Source organism: Haemaphysalis longicornis, unplaced genomic scaffold (assembly GCF_048455015.1).
Source record: "Haemaphysalis longicornis isolate Haplotype H1 unplaced genomic scaffold, Haemaphysalis longicornis Haplotype H1 scaffold_197, whole genome shotgun sequence".
Lineage (NCBI taxonomy): Eukaryota > Metazoa > Arthropoda > Arachnida > Ixodida > Ixodidae > Haemaphysalis > Haemaphysalis longicornis.
Window position 1 is genome coordinate 262,662 of NW_027526292.1, and position 19,695 is coordinate 282,356.

The 19,695-nt window shown below is 46.3% G+C and overlaps 1 protein-coding gene across 1 annotated transcript in view; it reads right to left on the reverse strand.

Moving 5' to 3' along the window:
- The window catches only part of LOC144166902 (cytochrome P450 3A29-like), a 67,795-nt gene that overhangs the window by 19,789 nt on the left and 28,311 nt on the right, over positions 1–19,695 (reverse strand). The window contains exons 8-9 of the mRNA XM_077696353.1: positions 18,289–18,380; positions 17,415–17,558 (exon numbers count right to left, since the gene is read on the reverse strand). Of these exons, the coding sequence (XP_077552479.1) occupies positions 17,415–17,558; positions 18,289–18,380 (236 nt within the window). The remainder of the gene's footprint in view (positions 1–17,414; positions 17,559–18,288; positions 18,381–19,695) is intronic.

Genomic DNA, 19,695 nt, shown 5'->3' on the forward strand with positions numbered 1-19,695 from the left:
CAAATCTCCTGGACCGGGTGGTATAATCTCAGAGTTCTATATAGCCTTTAGAAAGGAACTGAGCCCCATCCTAGCCATGGTCTTCGAAGAAATAAGAAAACAGAAGCGCCTGCCATCCTCCATGCGGACAAGCCACCTGGCCTTAATCCCCAAAAAAGTACCCACCGATTCTATCCCCGACGTCGCCGATTACCGTCCGATCAACCTTCTCTCAACGGACTACAAGATCCTGGCCCGAGTTCTCGCCAGACGGCTGGATAGTGCACTAAGCGCTGTAGTTGGTCCTCACCAGACATGCGGTTTCAAGGGGCGGTCCATCAATTCCAACCTACATCGCATGAGCAACGTTTATAGATACTTTTTCAGTTTCGGAACTGCGCCTTCCAAAGCGGGCGCGACTTTACCCTAGGCGCTGATAGGGCGCTCCGGTCGCGAGTTGCGCTGTGTCGGCGGCTGCGGCGGCGGCTCTGGCGGCAGCGTTGACGGCGGCTCTGGCGGCAGCGTTGAATGCTGCTCGAGCCCTGCTCGAGCAGCATTTCTCTTGGTATTATCTGCTCAAAACAAAACCCAGAAAACTATACTGGGACCTCGTGGAGAAGGTCCTGCCGCCCCCTCTCTACCGACAACCCCCAATACCCAACGATGTCTTGAAGCGAGTAAGACGACTCCCTGTGCCCACCGCCTCAAAGGACTTTTTCTTCCGCCTCCACATGGGGGTGCTGCCAGCAAAGGCACGTCTGGAGGATAAGGGTTTCTTTCTCCATGGCGGCGCGGGTTGTCTCCTCTGTGGAAAACGCGAGACGGCAGAACACGTCCTCACGGATTGTAACGCCGCGGCCGTCTTCTGGGGCGAGCTGCAGACCGCGTACACCGAGCGATGGGACCTGTCGTGGTCAGGCGCCTCCGGCACCTGAGTGCGCCCACAGAGAACAAGGCGCTTCGGGACTGCGTGCTTGTCCTGGGGCTCCACTCGCTGTGGAGAGCTCGAGTGGATGCAGTGGAGTGCGCCAGGAACCCCAGGCCTACCTGGAGGCACTTCACGGCAAAGGCTGAATGGACAGTGAGCGTGTTGGGGGCATCAGATTCTGACACGGAGCTCCGCGACTCCCTGCAAAAAGGATGCCAAGCACTGCAGCGCTTTAAAGAAAAAGAGATGCAGCGCTGGCAATGGCTGTGATCTTGCCTCACTAGTACTTTGTAGAGACGCTTTTCCCCTCTGAACAGGCTTTGTACATCCTTGCCCAGAGTTTACACTCATATGTGAACATGTTACCTTCACACGATTCCCAGTTCATGTACTCTGATATTACACTGTCTCAGGATGTCATATTTTCCTGCTTGTTTGTTCGTTGTTGCCACCGCAGTCCCACTACGTTGCTTACTCTGCGGCTCAAGTGAAGGCACGCCTAAAGGTGATTGGAGTCCCTGCGGCGACAGTATGTACGCGTACCAGCATTGGTCACCGCATCGAGCGTGCCAGTGCATTATGTATATATGTATATCCTTGTAAATAAAAAATTGTGTTTGGGAAAAAAAAAATAGCCGACTCGTGGCCTAGCGGTCTGAGGTGCTGGAATTTGTTTCGAAAGTCGCAAGTTCGAATCCCCGAGGGTACATGTATTTTTTTTTTTGTAAGTTGATTTTTTCGTATCCGGCCGATGTTTTCTGAACTGAGTTCACCATTTTTGGGCCGTAACGTTCACTGCTCCACGAGTGAGATCGCAGAACGCGCGCATACTGACAATGACGCACTAGCGAGTTCTCGTTGGAGTGCTGTTGCCACAAGCACCGACTGCTTGCGGGCAGTGGGCCCAGGCCTGAATCAGCACACCCTTGGCCTGGTGCGAACTAGCTTTTTACGAACAGACATGAGTGAGGCAAGCTTCGAATATGCGGGAAAAGCCCATGGCATTTGAGAGTATGCGGTGACGCGGAGGGCGTTCATCCACTGCGTAGGCCTCGTCTAGTGATTTCTACAATTCCAAGCCGCCCTGGGAGGTTTATCTTAGACATTTGACAGCCGACAACATGGCAGAAGCGCGGTACGGCGATAATTGAGAAATCGAGAATGCCCATCCAACAACGCCATCAGATGTCAAGCATGTTTTACAGAACCGAAACCGAAACCGAAACTTTTGATTGCTAACCTTGGGCATCGTCCAATCACGGTGCCCCCCCTCCTGACGTCACAGCCTTTAGTTGGTGCGGCCGCCGCAAACCGCGCATAGTAGTTTTTCTTCTTTTGTGCTTTGTAAAATAATTACCGATTTCTCAACCGGATAAACGGTGAATAGTGTGTTAATTTGAGCCAGTCTACACAGTGCAAGCAAAAACGAGAGCTTGACAAATTCACTTCAGTGTCCCTTTAACAACATTTTTCTTTTGATAAGAAGGTGCATAACCAAAAGCAAAAAGCTTTTCTGTAAACCTTTGGCAGCTGTATAATTGTTACAAAATATTTCATTCTAAATACGGCAGCTTAAACTGAGAATATTTGCATTTAAAAACATTAAAATAAGTTTAAATTGATCATAAATTTTTAGCTGTTTTTACACAAAACTGTACATGGGATATGGGGTGCACCACAAGGAGGGCTTTGGATTAGCTTTAGCAAATTTGGGACGCTTAAGGTGCACTGAAATCTCTACACATGCGCTTTTTCACTTTCTGCATCCACCAGGAAAATGGCTGCCAATTTAAACAGCGATTCTAAATAGTAGTTGACGTGCATTTTGAAATGATCTCAAACATTATACGCCTCGAGCGCGGCCTGTAGGGGCGCCACTGAAATCCCCCTAGCGGCCCGTTTCGAAAGCAGGCGCGGGAGTCCCCGGCCCGCTCCCCCCTGTCGCCGTTGCTTTTGGGGCTCGTTCAAGACAGCGATTTACCGTTTGTCCGCGTTAGAAATACCGAATAACGTGGAGCAGGCACTCTGTTTGCAAGCGTGCTGTGTTCACGAGAGTATAAACGTTTATGACGCGATCTTAGTGAGATCTATATGAGCGCCGGGCATGTGTCACAGGCCGGCGTCCCGAAGCCAGCATTTGCATGCAGCTGATTGCAATTCCGCTGCCCTGAACTTTAGTGGCAGTGTCTCCGTAAGCAGTGTTTCCTCCGATGGTCATGTTGCGGCCACACACACTATGATGTAAATCGACTTTGTGCACCTACAAAATCCAGCGGAGCACTCATACCTCACAGCACGCAAGTTACGCCTGCCAATATCACATATCAGATATTGATCAGTGCCATGAACAAGCCAATGCGGCATAAATTTCACAAACATTGTACCAAAGAAGTACGATGGATAATGCAAAATTACACTCCGGAGTCAGCACACGACGACAAATTTAATGCTGGGTCGTCTTCTCCCGAGGTGAGCGCTCGCAAAGATTCATCTGTTACATTTATCCTCCACGAGAAGGGTGAAGATGGGCTTATAGAGTAATCCGCGTCCGTCACCAAACTCTTCTTCGAAACATCTTCATATGACACAGGGAGACTACAGAATCTAGCATAAACCGAAATCAGACCCTTATCAGATACGACACTCTTCCAACGAGCCCGTGTGTACGAGATTTCGGCGCACGCCAAGGATCTCCAGGTGGTCAAAATTAATTCGGAGCCCTCCATTACGGTGTGCCTCATCGTCTCCATTGCGTTGGCGCGTTAAACCCTGCAATCAATCAATCAACTCTTCCAACAACACTTGTATCGCTTGTGAACTGCCTACCCCGTATTCTTCAAAAAATGCGTCCGCCGAGTGCTCCTGCAGCCGTTCGTTGAAGGCGAAAAACAAACTAAAAGTGAACACGCAGCTTGTGTGTATGATTACTAAAACGTTCATTCGTTGATTTCGCTCCGCATTTGTAAACAACGATAGTTGAGCGTCCTCCTCCTCACCGCCTCCCCCCCCCATGCCTAGCGAAATATCAGTGCATTTCGCATCTATAGTTGGTCTGGTGAATACTGCCTTGCTCAAACAAACGTCTTTAGCATTTCAGAAGCTGCACGCGGTTTTTTCATTCCCGTACGATTATTCTATTTATTCCCGACTTGCAGACCATTCATTTTCCCGTGGTTTCATTAACATATACCTCGGTTCTTACTATAAGGCATGAGTGGGCACATATCTGACAATGCACAGCCTTTGAGTGTACTTAACATTTTCGCGTGGCTTATATTCCCATAAAAGGCACAAGTTTTTGTCAGCTATTGGGTTATCACATCCCCGAAACATATTTTTCTACGACGTACGTATTCGAAGCAAAGCCGCATTTGTTGTATGCGCTGCAAAACGAACCAACCTCTTACAGTGCCAATATCAGGTCTAAAGGAGGCGACAATAGAATTCACTTGTGCTGACGTGTTCGAAGGTGACAGCAGTGATATGCTGCTGCCCGTCGCCGACGCCCGCAAGAGCGGCCAAGAAGCGCGCAGAACCGCCTCCCCGGGTAGCTCTTGTTGGCGTCAGAGCGCTCTACCAAGACGCGGCTGTTTCTTTTAAGTGCCCTAAACGTGCAGTTAACTTACAGACGTCACCATAACAAGTTGTTTAGTGCGCGGAAAGGCAAAGAGAAGCGAAAGAGTACCAAAACACTGCATGACCACCTATCAGCCACGCAGCGCTAATCCCGCAAACGCCGCGGAGAAGCGGCGGCAGGCGGCGCAGCGATCGCGAATCTCGAGGCGTATAGCCACAAAATTAATTTTTACAAGTTGTAGACATTGCACGTTACACCAGACATTGGACTATACTGTCAAGAGCTTTGACATCTACAATGACGTCTACAAAGCAAGCTTATACTGGCAGAATGTTTCATACCATAGTTACTGTGTGTTCAGAGCTCACGTGTGAAGTATGGATACTGCTGCTTCAGCAAGAACCCAGGATGAGCACCCTTCCTGGTTCTGAAAAAAATAACAGAGGAAATGCCTTAAGCAGGATTCTGAAACAGGGTTGAAAGAAACAAGAATGAAGAAGAAATTCTTTCAAAACATGTAAAGCAATGCAAACAAATATTTATTTCAACTTCATTTCTACAAAGACCACCTTATGAAGACTGGTGATGGGGTATTGGCTCAAAAAAAGAGCAGATAGCACTTATATAAATGCTACAGGGAGCCTTCGCAACCAAAAATTGTTTGAGCACCTAAACTAATCACTGTTCAACAAACTCATAAAAAATGTTTGAATGCATAAAAAACCGGTGGTAAACACAGGAAACAGTTAAAACAGAATGACGGCACAAGTTTGTCCCGTCGTTCTCTTCTGTGTCCTGGGTTTTCCTATGGTTTTTCATCCATTCAAACATGTACCAGCTGGCCCAGTCCAACGCCTTGATATCATAAAAATGTGGATAGTCAATCCTTACAGAAAGTTGAAAAAAAAAAAGTATAAAGTAGGTGACAAATTTAAAACGACAGCAAACTGGTTGGCTTTTAATTTTAAATGATAATATAAAAAATAATGGCATGAATGAAAGTGAGCAGCACGCGAAGTACCTTGTTGCTAGCCCGACATTCCACTTTGAAGCAAAATGTCCGCTTTCAACACTACATAGGCTAAACATGCAATGAGGCATTCCTTTAGGAACACAAAATATACCATAATTGTTAAAAAAGCTACGAATTAGTTGAAAAAACCTGACCACAACAAATTGGAATTAGTGACTACGGTAGATACAGTTTCAGAAATACACAGCGACATCATATAAAAATATACGGTTCCCATACAAAGATTGATCATAACAAAAATTAAGGACTATATCTATCAGACTGGCATCAATGTGCAAAGCAGCTTAATGAAGGAAGACGGTCTTCACTAAAAACATGTTAATATTGAGAGCTCATGTGCTTCCCTGCAAGTTGGGTGTGTAAACCCACTGACATCTTAACTAACCTGCCTGAATCATCACTTTATAGACATTGAGGAATTTTACGAATTGGTTTATTGTAGTGAGCTGTCTAGTTTATTTCCCTATTTTTCTTGGCATTTCGTGTCTAATTCTAAATTTGGTGACTAGATAGCTTTTACTATCGTCATGCACCGGTGACAACGAATATTTGATTTTACTTCAAAAAATAATTCAGTTTTGTTTTATTGCTCACCAGCCAACGATCTGAAATATCAGAGGCGCTTAAAACGTATGTTGCATTTCCTTCCTGCACTGTAGTACAACTAATCATGACTTTTACCATAATTTGTTCACAAATCGTAATATAAGTATTCAGCCGAATGAAAATGTCATTTCAGAAGCATGCACAATCAACAAGGCCTCAATGACTCATGACGTGGTCCACTTGTTTCTGTCACAAATAACCTGAGTGCAGACACATTCCCCCGAAGACGAAGCCCTCTTGGGTGATGAATATTTAAAAAGCCTTACGAGTAAATTTGCTGCTGAGCACGTGAAATTGTGGCATTAAAACAAAAGATCCCTCTGCGGCATCTTGCACTTGGAGGAGCGCTTGACCACAAACTTTGAGAAGCTGGAAAATGCTCCACGAGCCGCTCCAGCCAACAGAAATGATGCAGGACACAAGTTGGTAGGCGGACCGTTGGCATCCTACGATTGTGAAGATATTTCTGTTTAGCAGATGCTCTTCTTTTTGTACCACTGTTTATTTCACCTTTAACAAACAGCTGAACTCCGTAACGTTCGCATAATAAAATGCTGCAATGCGGAACAGTTAGCAGGGTTACCTCAATTTTGCTTTTCTACGAATTAACACAATGTAGGTAATCTGCACACAACTACAATCAAACTGCAATTTTCACCTACTTCACTGCTAACATCAGCGTTTGACTGCTCAAGCACAAATACAGGTTAGACATGTGAGCAATCTGCTAAACTTATCGCCACAAACTGAACAATCAGGCATCAGAAATCGGCAAGGAAGGACGTGTCACCTTTAAATGGCACTTTTTTCGTTCAAAACATAAACAACACCTGGAAGCTTGAAGCGTGAAAGAGGGTCTTTCATGCTGACAATGTCAGAACATAGCTTGCTAGTGGGCACGTGCACGATGTGCACAATGTGTTTCTTGAAAATGCGTGCAAAAGCTTGATTGATGTGTAGGACGAGAATTGCAGCACGTTTTGACACAGGCCTTGTGGACGCTTCTGCCTGCTAATGTCAATGCGGATTCCTGCTAGTCGCCCTCTTCGCTTCTTTCTGAATATAATGCTTTAGGCAGCCACAAGGACTGCATCAAAACGTGCAGCAATTACCTATCTCCTACACATCGGTGAAACTCTCGCACACATTTTCAAGAAACGCAGTGCATACATCGTGCATTTGCCCTCTAGCAAGGTGCGTTCTGACATTTTCAGCGTGAAAGACCCCCTCTCACGCTCCAAGCTTCCGGGTGTTGTTTATTAGATTCCATGTGCTGAATGCAAATCAGTGTACATTGGCGAAACGGGCAATCTGCACAGAAGATTAACGCAGCACTGGAACGAAGTGAACAAGGGCCATGCAAAAACAAATCCATTGGCAGAGCACCGTGAGAGGATGGGAAACGTGGTCGACTGGAACAAGACAAAATTACTGACAACTGAGTGCAATCTATCTCTTCTCGATTACTGCTCGAGTCCCTCATCGTTCAGACGACGCCCAACATTATCAACATAATGGATGGCAATCTGCACCATATCCATGCAAACTCATTGCGCCGCGTAATGCCCAATATATAGCCTCGTTTTCCACGACGCATGCTCACCGTGAACAAGCACCAAACCGTTAAATGGCTTTCCTGACTTGGTCAGTGACCTACGTTTCATCATTGCAATAATGCTTTTACCTGCCTACACGGCATTCCGTCAAACACTGGACTACACTACATGAGCCATTGCTGTTCTTAACCTGCACCAGAGTATATAACCTTTTACTACTGGTATGAGATAGACCCATAAACGCACTTCAATATGACCTTTATATTTAGCTCTTGGAAACATGTATAATTTCACTTTTATGTTGCACCTGCTACAGCAGCTGGTAATATACCAAAAATATGAAAAAAAAAACTGTGGTTTACCACGCCAAAGCTACAGTTGGTATATGGGGAGCACTGTAGGGGAAGGCTTCGCATTAATTTTGACCACCTAGGTATTTTTGTGCGCTCCGAAATCTCAAAACACGGGCGTCTTTACGTGTTGCCTCCATCTGAAAAGCGGCCACACCAAGCGGTATCTAACCGACATTCGCCTCCACAGCGCACCACCCTAGATACTGGAGTGGGTTAAACATATGAAATAAAGCGAGTTTTGGAGTGCAAATGAAAATATTAATCACACGTCTTATTTTCCCAATCGATCTACCTTTTGAAATCCACCATGCAATCCCCCCCCCCCACCGGCCTACCAAAACACCTTTGTCTCAAGAGGTAATCAGGCTGTTGTTAATGAAGTATTTACAATTCGAGACTTGCCACCGTTAAAGTCATGCACTTTGTTTTAGAGATAAGCGACATTAGCCGTTTGCCGCACCAGGAGTTATTTGTGTTAAGATCAGATTGAAAGCATTGACGGTAGTAGTTGAAAGAAATTGTGTGATAAATTACAACATCATCTGCAAATAGACCTACATGGGAGGATATGCAACATGGAAGATAGTCCAAGCAACCTGCCTGGGGAGACAACAAAGTGGCACGAGCAAAAGAAGTATATAGTTATTAGAAGTAAACTGCATTTGAGAAGAATGAAAATCTTTCAATCAAGTGAGGACATTAGGGTGAAGTTTGAGAAGTAGTCTGTGGTGTGCAATGCGATTGAATGCTTTAGAAAAATCGAGAAAAACTACCGCAGTTTGTAAGCCTGCGTCAATGGATCAATGTAGATCGTGAACAAATCCTGAAAGTTGTGTTTCTCAAGTAACCCTTGTGAAAACCGTGGTGATATTCGAATGTGATATTGTGATTTTATAAATAATTAGCGACCTGGGAGTGGATGAAATGTTTCCCGACCTTGCATATGGTACTTGTTAGGGAAATTTAATGGTGAAGTACCGTCTCCTAATTTAAAGATTGGTGCTACCTCGACTATCTTCCAATCATTGAGAATAGTGCCTTTCATGAGAGACTGTGAAAAAAGCGCTGCCGGAATTCTACAGACTGCGGGATGTACTTTTCAATATAGTATGATTAATACCAGTATGATCTGAAGTAGACCAGTTTGTATTGCAAGTTCAAAACCATATCGAAAGATCCTAAATGTTTGCTTGGCTTGATTAAATATGAATACTTGCTTCAAAGTCGGCTCAATTTCTCTTCTTGCACTTTAGTCATCGGCCCCAGATAATCTTCAATATCTCTGCTAAGCAATGACACGCTCCAAACGCACAGCACTGCTTCATGAAAATGTTTCAGATAATCAGAGGCCACAGCACTCCTAACAGGTATACATCATGGCAGGTTCCACAACATGCAATAACTAACCTCAAAGTACATAATCGGTGGGTGCACCGATATGGCAGCAGTGCCTGGACCGATGTGTCGAGCAAATGCGCTGAATTCTGAACGGGTGGTCCAAGCGGCCAGATGATGGATGAATGACCATTCCTGGCGGCAAAGCGTACGGAGCACCAACGAAAGGCCAGGCAGTACTTGGGTACAGCAGGTGCAGTGTCGGTTGGCCAAGGGAGGCCCTGGCAAAGCCTTTGAAACTGGACTGGAAAGCAGCTGACCCAGGACAGCCAGCAGCAGCACCTGCAGGTGCATAATCTGTGAGTGTGCTGACACTTGTTGAAATACAAGAAGAGCACACACAAAGCACGAATGCTTACATCAAGTAGATTTTTAATCGTTTAAAGACAGTAACCTCCAAGGCACTAATAAGAACATTCCCAGAACACCCCAAGTGAAATTTAGGTCACAGTAAGAATGTATTTATTAGACCCGCAGGTACTGTGAGTGGGGTATGCGTGATATATGCAAAGCTCACTGCTGAGCTAATTTGCATGGAACGCATGCTAGCAGCTCATCCCTTGCTTTCAATCGGAACTGGTGTGTGATAGTTGAGGCTCCTCCATTTCAATGTCTGACTTGTATCTGCACGTTCAATTCTCCAATATAAATCGAGTTGAGTGAGTGCCTACAGCTTTCTTGTTAGTCTCTGTATGGCCTGCGGTTTTGCGAAAATGAGAACTTGCGAATTCGCTCAATTTTCTGCACTAATTTAAACAATACATATGCCTCTGATATCATGCCCCAGACTTCCCGAGAGCCACTCTGACGGAATCGGCAGGCGCCTTGTAGGCGTTGTGAAATCTCCCCACTACCCCCCGAGACTAGCTAACTCCCTGCGAGGCCACATGCGCGCATTTCACCTTCAATTTGCACGTATGTGAATTCTTCGCGGCCCGAAGACCGCGAGGCGTACGGTCGCCGGTCTCGCGAGCGCAATAGCTGCGAAGCGCACTGCACGGAATTCGTGTAGGGGGGGGGGGGAGGGGGGGATTTCACAACACCTACGAGAAGCCAGCCAGGGAATCAAGTGTACGCTTTTTCACATGCACTTCCAGGGAACCTCCTGTTCATGTTATTTCTTGGTATACCGCGGGTACTCACGAGGGAGGACTAATCACAGCGTTGTGCCACTCACGCGAAATTGCGACTGCGATCTGCAACCGCAAAGGCACTGTTTGAGACACATAAACAAACGCCCCGGTGTTAAAGAGCCTTGCGTGATGTGAAATTATTAGCAGCCGTGTACCACAGCGCGAGCATCGTAGCCAAGGTCTAGCTTCAGCGTAAATTTATGCTGACTACTGCGGAAACGGTGGACTGGGCGCCACACAAGTATACTAACTCACGTAGGCTCTCAGAGCAAACGAGATGGGGGTCTAGCGAATTACTGACCCATAAACACCAGAACTCGTTCCAACCAAATAAAGAATAATAAAAAATGCGTACTTACCCGAGCAAAAACGATGTTTTCAACGTACAATACTCCTTCACTGTCGTCTTCATCTCGCGGACACACGAACACGCTTTGTTCTGATGCAGTGTCATCCACTTTTGACGCGCAGTATTTTATTTTATCGTTCTTCCGGGGTCCCCATGTTCAACACACGCGTAGGTTGTAAGGGTAGAGATCATCCATAAAGCTTTCATAACTATGATTTAAGCTTGAAATAGATAAAACTAATCACATGACGCCAGCTACCACTCGGCACAAAACGCCATGAAAAAACACACAAAAAGTGAGAGATAGTTGCCAGACTTCAAATGCAGCACCTCTATGTTTGACGAAAACTGTGTTAGTACTGTAATGTTGGTAATTATCCTTCTGCTTTCAAAGTCTGAAATGTGTTTATAACTTAAATTTAAGGTTTTTAAACACAAAAATTGAATACACATAAAGTAATTGACATATATACTGATATTGAAAAGAGGTTTTGACGTTTGTTTTGGTTTTGTTTTCACGGCGGGCTTCTCAAGAGAGAAGGTGCGAGAAAACGAGCTACTTTGGGTTTAGGAATAGGGCGGTAAATGTCGGCGTGATAGAAAGCAAAGAACAGGCGCTCACCCTGGTCGTAAAAAAAAGATCTAATCAAACCCTGACCTAAAAAAAAAACAGGTTCGACGAGGAATCGAACCATTGACCTACAAAACAGTGAACGGACGCGTTACACTCAGCTATGTCGGCGGGCGGTTTTTTTTTTTTTGGATAAACAAAAAACTTTATTTACAGAGATATATACAGGATCACATCAGATGATTGCAGGGTATTCGTCGTACACAATAGCAGCTCTACGCATGCAGAAAAATATGCGCTTACTGCCTTTACGCTAGCATGGCGTACGTAAGTTGTCAACGAATATTGTCGCTTGTGTTTAGTTTATGCTGCATTTTTGAAATTCTGGATGTTCTAACGCTTGTTTCTCACGCACCGGTCTTGCAGACGAGGCCGCATTGCTAGCGCTGCAAGCGATTGAGCCAAAGCTTCCTTATTTGACTCAAGAAAAGCTATCGCAGTCAACCCGACCTTTCCTGCGCAAGCCACGGTAGCCACGAAATAAATGGAATGTGCCGTTAGAATTATGGCGTTGATAACGCTTGTTTGTCCGGCACCGTCTTGCAGACAAGCAACGTCGCGCTAATACTACAAGCGATGTCACTCCTGGCATGTCAGGCGCATCAAACCCGTCGTGTAAAACGACTGCTAACAGTGCGAAAACCTCTGAGTTTGTAACAAGTGGGCATTATTAGAAAGTGACCGAAGCATGCGGTGGCGGCGACGTAATCGGTACAGTAAACAGGTAGGCAGAATGGCAGCGACGAGCGAAAATGATGTTACACGACCGCCCCCGTCGGCCTGCGCAAAAAAGGAAGATAGAACCCCTGCATACACGCCCTCGAAGAAAGCTGTACAGCCGATTCAGTTTGATGTGGACGAAGAGCAACCAATCGGCTGCAGCCACAGATGATTGTGCTTGCCGTGGTATGAACCAAAGCATATCTTCACATCGTTATGTTATCGTCCGTCTGACTGTTACTTATTGAAGGGAAAATTCAGAACACAAACGTTGACGTCTAGCGTCTATGCCCGACATAGACGCTGCTGTTTAGGCCTTAAAAACCACCTTCAGGGCGTCTGTCGGTTCTGTCTGATGGCGCGCTCGCGCCGCTGATTACGAACAAGGCGTCTGTTGGCGTTCACTGATCGTGTTGGCGAGCCGGTAAACGCCATCACGGTTAAACTCCCTGTTGGAAGACTACGCTGTTGGGGCGATAGAGTGCCGACAGAGCTTCTTATTGGCCCCACAAACGCCATCAAGGTTAAACTCCCTGTTGGAAGACTAGGCTATTGGAACGATAGTGTGCCGACAGAACTTCGTATTAGCCCCACAGGCGTGCTGTGAGCCCAACAAGAAAGTCTTGTTGGACTTTTTGCCCGGGGCATAATAATACGGGGACAAATTCTTAGGTAAATTCGATTTCGTTGAGGACACCGATGCCTTGCGTTAAAGGTTTATTTATAGGACTACAAGAGCCATTTTGTAGCCTTCCCTTCCCGTGCACCCAGACATCGAAACGAACCTTGTGATACACTCGAAGAAGTAGATTAGTGCAGAGTGGAATTCAAACATTCAGCACGTTTTGTTCAAATTACGAACAGCAATTTTAGAGCATTTCCCCTGGTCTATGTGGAGAGTTCATATTTAAACCTCTCAATGGGAGGTGAAATAGTGCAATGTGCGGTTTAAACATTCAGCCTGTTTTTGTGCAATTTTGCATGCTTGTATTCACACACCGTTCTTTTAGGCACCCTAACGATAGGGTGCCGTGATAACACCCCAATCGAGAAGAAATACTTTTAGCACCCCTTTAATGGTCGTAGCACCCTTTGAAACTGTTGATTACACCCCTGAATTTTGGCACCCTCGATGTGGGGTGCCCGAGCAATATTTGGGCGCTTGAAAGGTGCAAAAAGGGTGCAAAATGTTCAGTAGACCCTTCTAGCGCCTTAAAGGGTGCAAAAATGTTAAGATTTACACCCCTTAATTTGTTGCACCCTCATGATTGGGTGCCGGAGCAATGTTTTGGTCCCTAAAAGGTGCAAATAGGGTGCAAAATGTTGAGTGCACCCTTCTAGCATCTTAAAGGGTGTTAAAAAGTTTAGTGTGCATCGGCTACAAATTTAGCGGTGGCATATTACCCGCTGAGTCATGCGTCCTTCGACTGCGGCATGACTAAAGTCAGGTGCGACGACGCACTGCCTGCTGTTTAACCGAACACGGATACCACAGAACAAAGTGGATTTCGGCTTCTTTGTAGCTCGTAAACTTGTTAATGCATAGTGAAGAAGGCAAACCCCCAAAACCGCTTCAGAATCCAATTATCGTGGCAAGCCCAAGCCAAAAAGGGGGGCCTTCCCATGAACCCCCACGACGACAAGGCTTACGAGGCGCAGTTTCCTCTCTAGTATACTTGCTGTGGTTTTTACGTTATGTGGGGGCAAATTGGTACCGCTGATAATGTCAAACCGTCAGATTTCTTCCAGGGACCACCCTAAATTTCACATTTTAAATTGTTGGTTGGGCTTCACCGCATGACACGAGCACGGTGCGTGCTAACATTATTTTTTTTTATATCTGACAAACTGTTCCGCGAAACTCGACATTTTTTCTAGGGCGTGTTTTTGAAATATTTCCCTACAAAATATATATTCAATGTTTTTACCTACTACCGTTGGTTTGATATAGACAACTCCTTTTTTATCATTTTTTCAACGACAAAAATTTTGATTTTGATATTTTTTTCGCCACTATGGTAGATGAAAACGTTTAATAAACTGGTGTTATCGGAAGCGCCGTTAAATATTGTGCATTTTGTGTTGCTGTAATTGGTGTCTAACCAATTTCTTTAGCAGAAAAAAAATGTTTTCTTGGACTCCTAAAAATGGGTCGATTTCCCGGTGGTCGCGAAAGAGTTAAAGCACCTACGCTACACAGGCGATGAGGCGCGCCGTAGTGGAGGGCTCCGGAATAACTTTGACAACCTGGGGATCTTTGACCACCTGGGGGACCTGCGCCGAAATATCGAACACACTGGCGTTATTGCTTTTCACCTCCATCAGAAAAGTTGCCGCCGCGGCCGAGAATCGAACCGCGTCCTCGTGCTCCGCTTCACAATGCCATAGCCACCGAGCCACCGCGGCGGGTAGGAACACCGCAATTGACGAATTTTTTGTTATAATAGTTTAAAGAGATATAGTTGGAAGGAAAGACTTGAAACTCAAAAAAGATGAAAAAGTTGCAAAAAGAAAAAAAATGTGACCAAAACCAACGCTTTTATACCCCGCAACGCACAGTGAAGACAAGTATAAGAAGCCTCCAAATGAAAACCGAAACTGGAATCAGAAGTTACCAAATTCCACATACCATGTGTCCCACTGCATTTGCACTGAAATAAGTGATTACCCAAGTTTACAAGTTTATTCTTTATAGTAATATAAATGTACATGATTCCTCCAAAGACAAACACCCATAATGAAGAGAAGCGGCGCAGTAATACAGCGGAACCCCTAAAATACGACGTTCAAGGGACCGCGAGAAAGCGTCGTGTGATGGGGCTGTCGTACGACCGGGGTGCGGGTAAATGCCGGCCTAGTAGGCGATCTCACGCGACAGGTGGGCTAAGAACGCATTTGAATTACTATATTTTGCGTGTTCTGGCGTGATTTGGGAACCTTCAGCTGAAATCTCAAGTTTATACAGAAGCAACGTTTATGCTGCCATCCCCCCCTTCTCTCAATGCGTCCGTGCTGCCCCGCCAGCCAAGCGCCGCGCCCTACGCGACACCCTGCGCCTTGCGCGCTCGTATTAAGGCCTACGTGGTCGAGCAAATTGAGAGGGGAAAAGTCGAGTGTGACACTGCCAAGGCCAAGCAAAACGAACGATAGTAGAAGGTGGAGATGACAAAAAGAAAACGGCATTCCCGTACATGGTGGAGACACCCTTTGCACGGTCCCGCGCCATCGCTGTTGGGTCAAAGTGCTCAACACATGGATGTTTTCGTTTCCCTCAAGATCCAGAAACACGAAATAGATGGTTCAAACTTCGCGAGTAAACTGTGTTGACACGAAAATATAGCGCAGTCTTGCTACAGTGATTGGTTGCGGCAGCCAGCGATTGACCCAAAATGGCGGCGCCAACTATGCGTGTCTCCACCCTTGCGGCAAACGTCCGTGAATTGAGACACTGTACCAAAGCTAGGAGCGGAGTGACAACGCGGCTTTGAAAGACAGGGATAAGCAAAGAGTAGAGATATAGCGAGAGAGAGCTTCTTGAAAGGAAGAAACTTGGATCGAACGGGTAAGGAAAGCGGGTGTTCGGTCGTCGCCGTGGGGTTCCGTCGTATATGTTTTCGCGTTCGTCGGTGGCTCGATGGGAGCTTCAAGCTCACGGTCCGACTGCCACCTGAGCTTCGGCTTCTCGCAATTGGTGCGTTGGCGTACTGCTGCCGCCTGGGGCCGTCGAAGGTTAATTTCTGCTCATGAGTACCCGCCTGCGTGCTTGCGTTTGTTCAGCAAGTGGTCTGGCCCGCCTGCGGACCTTAACACATCAAGCAGCGTCAAGCAGCGTCAGACTCCCCTAACGTCCTTCAATGCTAGAACTAACATTTTCAAATTCTCCTTTTTTCCCGCGCACTGTAACCAAATGGAATCAACTACCTGCATCATTCTTAAATAGCATTGTCTCAATAGACCATTTTGCATTTTGACTTGTATTGGTAATGTGCTAAATTTCTTTCTTATGCGTTGTTTGGATGATGTCCTTAATCTTCGCGCTTTTCATGTTCTTTCAACTTCTGTTGTTCATAGTACATGGTTTGTAGTTATGTCCCTCCTGCTTGGGCCCTTCACTGGGCCTGCAGTATTGTGTAAACAAAAAAATAAAACAATTGGTGTTCAGAGTAAAAAAAGATCGGGACGAGGAGGCGCTGTAAAATATGGGAAAAACGCCGGTTTATCCGAGCCAAGGTCCGTCGTATGAAGCGGACCGCGTGCACTCGAGCGTCATATCATTGGGGTTTTTAGTGCATTGTTTCTATGGGGAGTTGGCCGGGAGCGCGGTGATCCGTCGTAAGAAGCGGGTCACCGTAAATCTGAGGGACGTATCAGCGAGGTTCCGTTGTACTTGAATCATGTATACCCACCGGCAAACATTAACTCCCGCATGAAACTTTATCGTCGACTTGCTCCAGCGCCAATCTGCTGCAGAGGCAACAAAATGAAAACATATGTATGTATCCTTACGCGCAGGTATACCGAAGATGCACACGTGCTTCCGCAAATGCTGCAGTCTGTCGACCACTCCAAAGAATCCCCCCGTCCCCTGAGCGCGCCACCGTGCTCCTTGAATGTCACACAGCAACGAGGGGCTGACGCCGAAATCGAGAAAATTGATTGCCTTGTGAAGGGCCCGCATGCCCACTCGGCTATCTCGACAGCAGGCTTGAGCCCGGGAGGGGTCGCGCCGAGAGTTTTCGCGTACCTGTCGCTTGGGTCGCTTTAATTTGCGACCGTCTGTACTTCACGACAAATATGCGCTATATATTTGCTACTCTTAAACATAGAGGGCACATTTTAGACGAAGCAGTCTCACGTGAAACGCGGCGCGGGCGAGAAAGTTGGGGGATTAACCATTTCGTGAATCCTAATTTACCTGTATGCTGACAGGGGCTTGAGTAAGCAACAACCGTTTAAATTATCTATGGTACAGTTGTTTTCGTACATTTCCCTGCTCATCTGCTAAGAAGCTCGGACTAACGCGATTCTTGTGTCGAAGAAGCAATGAGATCAAATCAGTCAGTTTCTCTTCTTTAGTATGTTCACGGTGTTTATTCTCAGCTTAACCAAATAAACGTTACCGGATAATAACCAAATAAACGTTACCAAATAAACGTTTCCGGTTTGAAGGTCTCTGGCTCAGGGAAAAATTCCGGGTCCCGGTGCATGGCGTACACAGGGACGATGACAACGCAGCCCTTGGGAACCTTGATTCCTCTTTCGTCGAGTACATAATCTTCAACCGCCGATCGCTCAACCCTGTTGAACAACACAGCACGCAGCAAGCAGTCAGGCCAACAAGAACGTCCCATCTTACAAAAAGCGGTGGACCCAAGAAGAAGCGATGCAGGCAGTTGTCACTTGAAAGTCGGCGCGTTCAACCCAAAATCAATCAATCAATAAATGAATCACTAATTATTGCTTATTTTTAATTATACTCTAATGAATTGCTCATTATTAATTACCCGCTAATTATTTGTTCCATAATTATCGAATGATTCATTGACTGATTGATTGACGCGCCGAAGATACAACTGGGCTATGAGGCGCGCTGTAGTTACAAGCCTCCGGATTAATTTGGACCACCTGGGGATGCACCGTAATCTCGACACACGGACGTTTTGTCTTTCCGCCTCCATCAGAAAAGCGGCCGTGCACTCCGGTCGGGATCAAACCCGCGTCCTTGGGCTTAGCAGCACGACGCCTTAGCCGCTGAGTTACCGCGGTGGCTAACCCGCCGCGGTGGCTCAGTGGCTAAGGCGTTGCGCTGCTGAGCACGAGGTCGCGGGTTCGATTCCCGGCCGTGGCGGCCACTTTTCTGATGGAGGCGAAAAGCAAAAACGCCCGTGTGTGCGAGATTTCGGCGCACGTTAAAGATCCCCAGGTGGTCAAAATTAATCCGGAGCCCTCCACTACGGCGCGCCTCATCGTCTGTGTTGCGTCGGCGCGTTAAACCATACAATCAATCAACCGCGGTGGCTAGACGTACCTCGTTCCCGGAGGGTAGAGCCGCAGAGTTTCCGAGACGACGCAGTGTAGGTACTTCAGCTTAGAGATGACGTCGAGACTTGGCTCTTGGCCCTGCACATTGTAAAGTTCTATTAATGGGATAGTCATTTTTGGGGTGCGTGAGCGCAAAAATTTCGCTCTGTGAGCCTCTCTTCCACTCGAATCAGTCAGAAAATCAGGTCAGTCTGGTCACTAGTAGGTTTCCGACCCACTGAGAAGACGTGTGAAGCACACAAAAAAAATCGTTTGTTTCTTTTTTACACGTCTATGATGGAATACCAACTTAGCCACTGAGAATTGTTGGCGAGTGAGCGAAAGAGAAGTGTAGTGGTGGAGAGGAGAATAGGAAGTGGAATGCAGAGAGGGTGAGAAATGGAGGAGAGAGGCAGAAAATAGAAAGTGGAGGGCAGCTGGAAGGAGCTGGGATGGGCGCACTTCCAAGATTATGGCGAAGAAGATTGGAGTGGGGAATCATGAGAAAATTGGGGATAGGAAAAAGAGGGTACAGGACCTGTAGCAGAAGGGACGAAAGGAGTAGGATACAGGGAGAACGCAACGGGGACGGTAACAGAAGATGAAAGAGGTGCCACGAAAGAAGGTGGGGTCGGGAGAAGGGGTGAGGGTGGGAAAAACAGGGTAGTATGAGGAGGGAATCAAGTGGTGGGGGGAAAAAGAGAGGGGAAAATTGTAGATGATGGAACTAAATATATTAGATGGGGATATGAAAATTGAGGAATAAGAAATTGGATGAGGATGAAAAAAGCTATAACGGAAGGGGTGACGTCTAGGAGAGAATCCTGGTTCGGAAATGGGGAAGTGGGCATGAACAATTTTATATTATGTGGCGCTGGAGTAGATGGGGGTGCGGGCAGAAAAGGAGAACAGGCGATGGTGAAGGCGATTGGAGGAGGGAGAAGTGGGTAGAAAAGGAGCACAAGACAACGCAAGGGGGGCGGGGGGAATAAAAACGAACAGGTTGAGGGCTACAGGAATAGTAGTTAAAAGAAATGAGGAGGAGGAAAGGTGGAAGATGTTGGGTGTCAGAAAGGTCAGATGAAAGTTTGCGGAGAGAAAAAGTAGGTGCGAGGCAGAGTACAAGAAATTTGGATGAGAGAGAGAGAGAAGAAGTAAAGGAAAGGCAGGAATGTTTACCAGGCTACGGCCTAGTATGCTATCCTGCACGGGGGGAAGGGGAACAATGAGGAAAAAGAGGAAAATAGAAAAACAAGGGGAAAGGGACAGACATAGCGCAGTGTGGTGAGCCTAGCGGTAGGACACTAAAGACAAAAAAGTCAAAAAAGTCAAAAAGTCAAAAAAGACAAAAAAGACAAAAACGTTCACTGAGTTCATAGCGGATAGTCTTTTGCGCTAGTCGTTTGTGCAATTC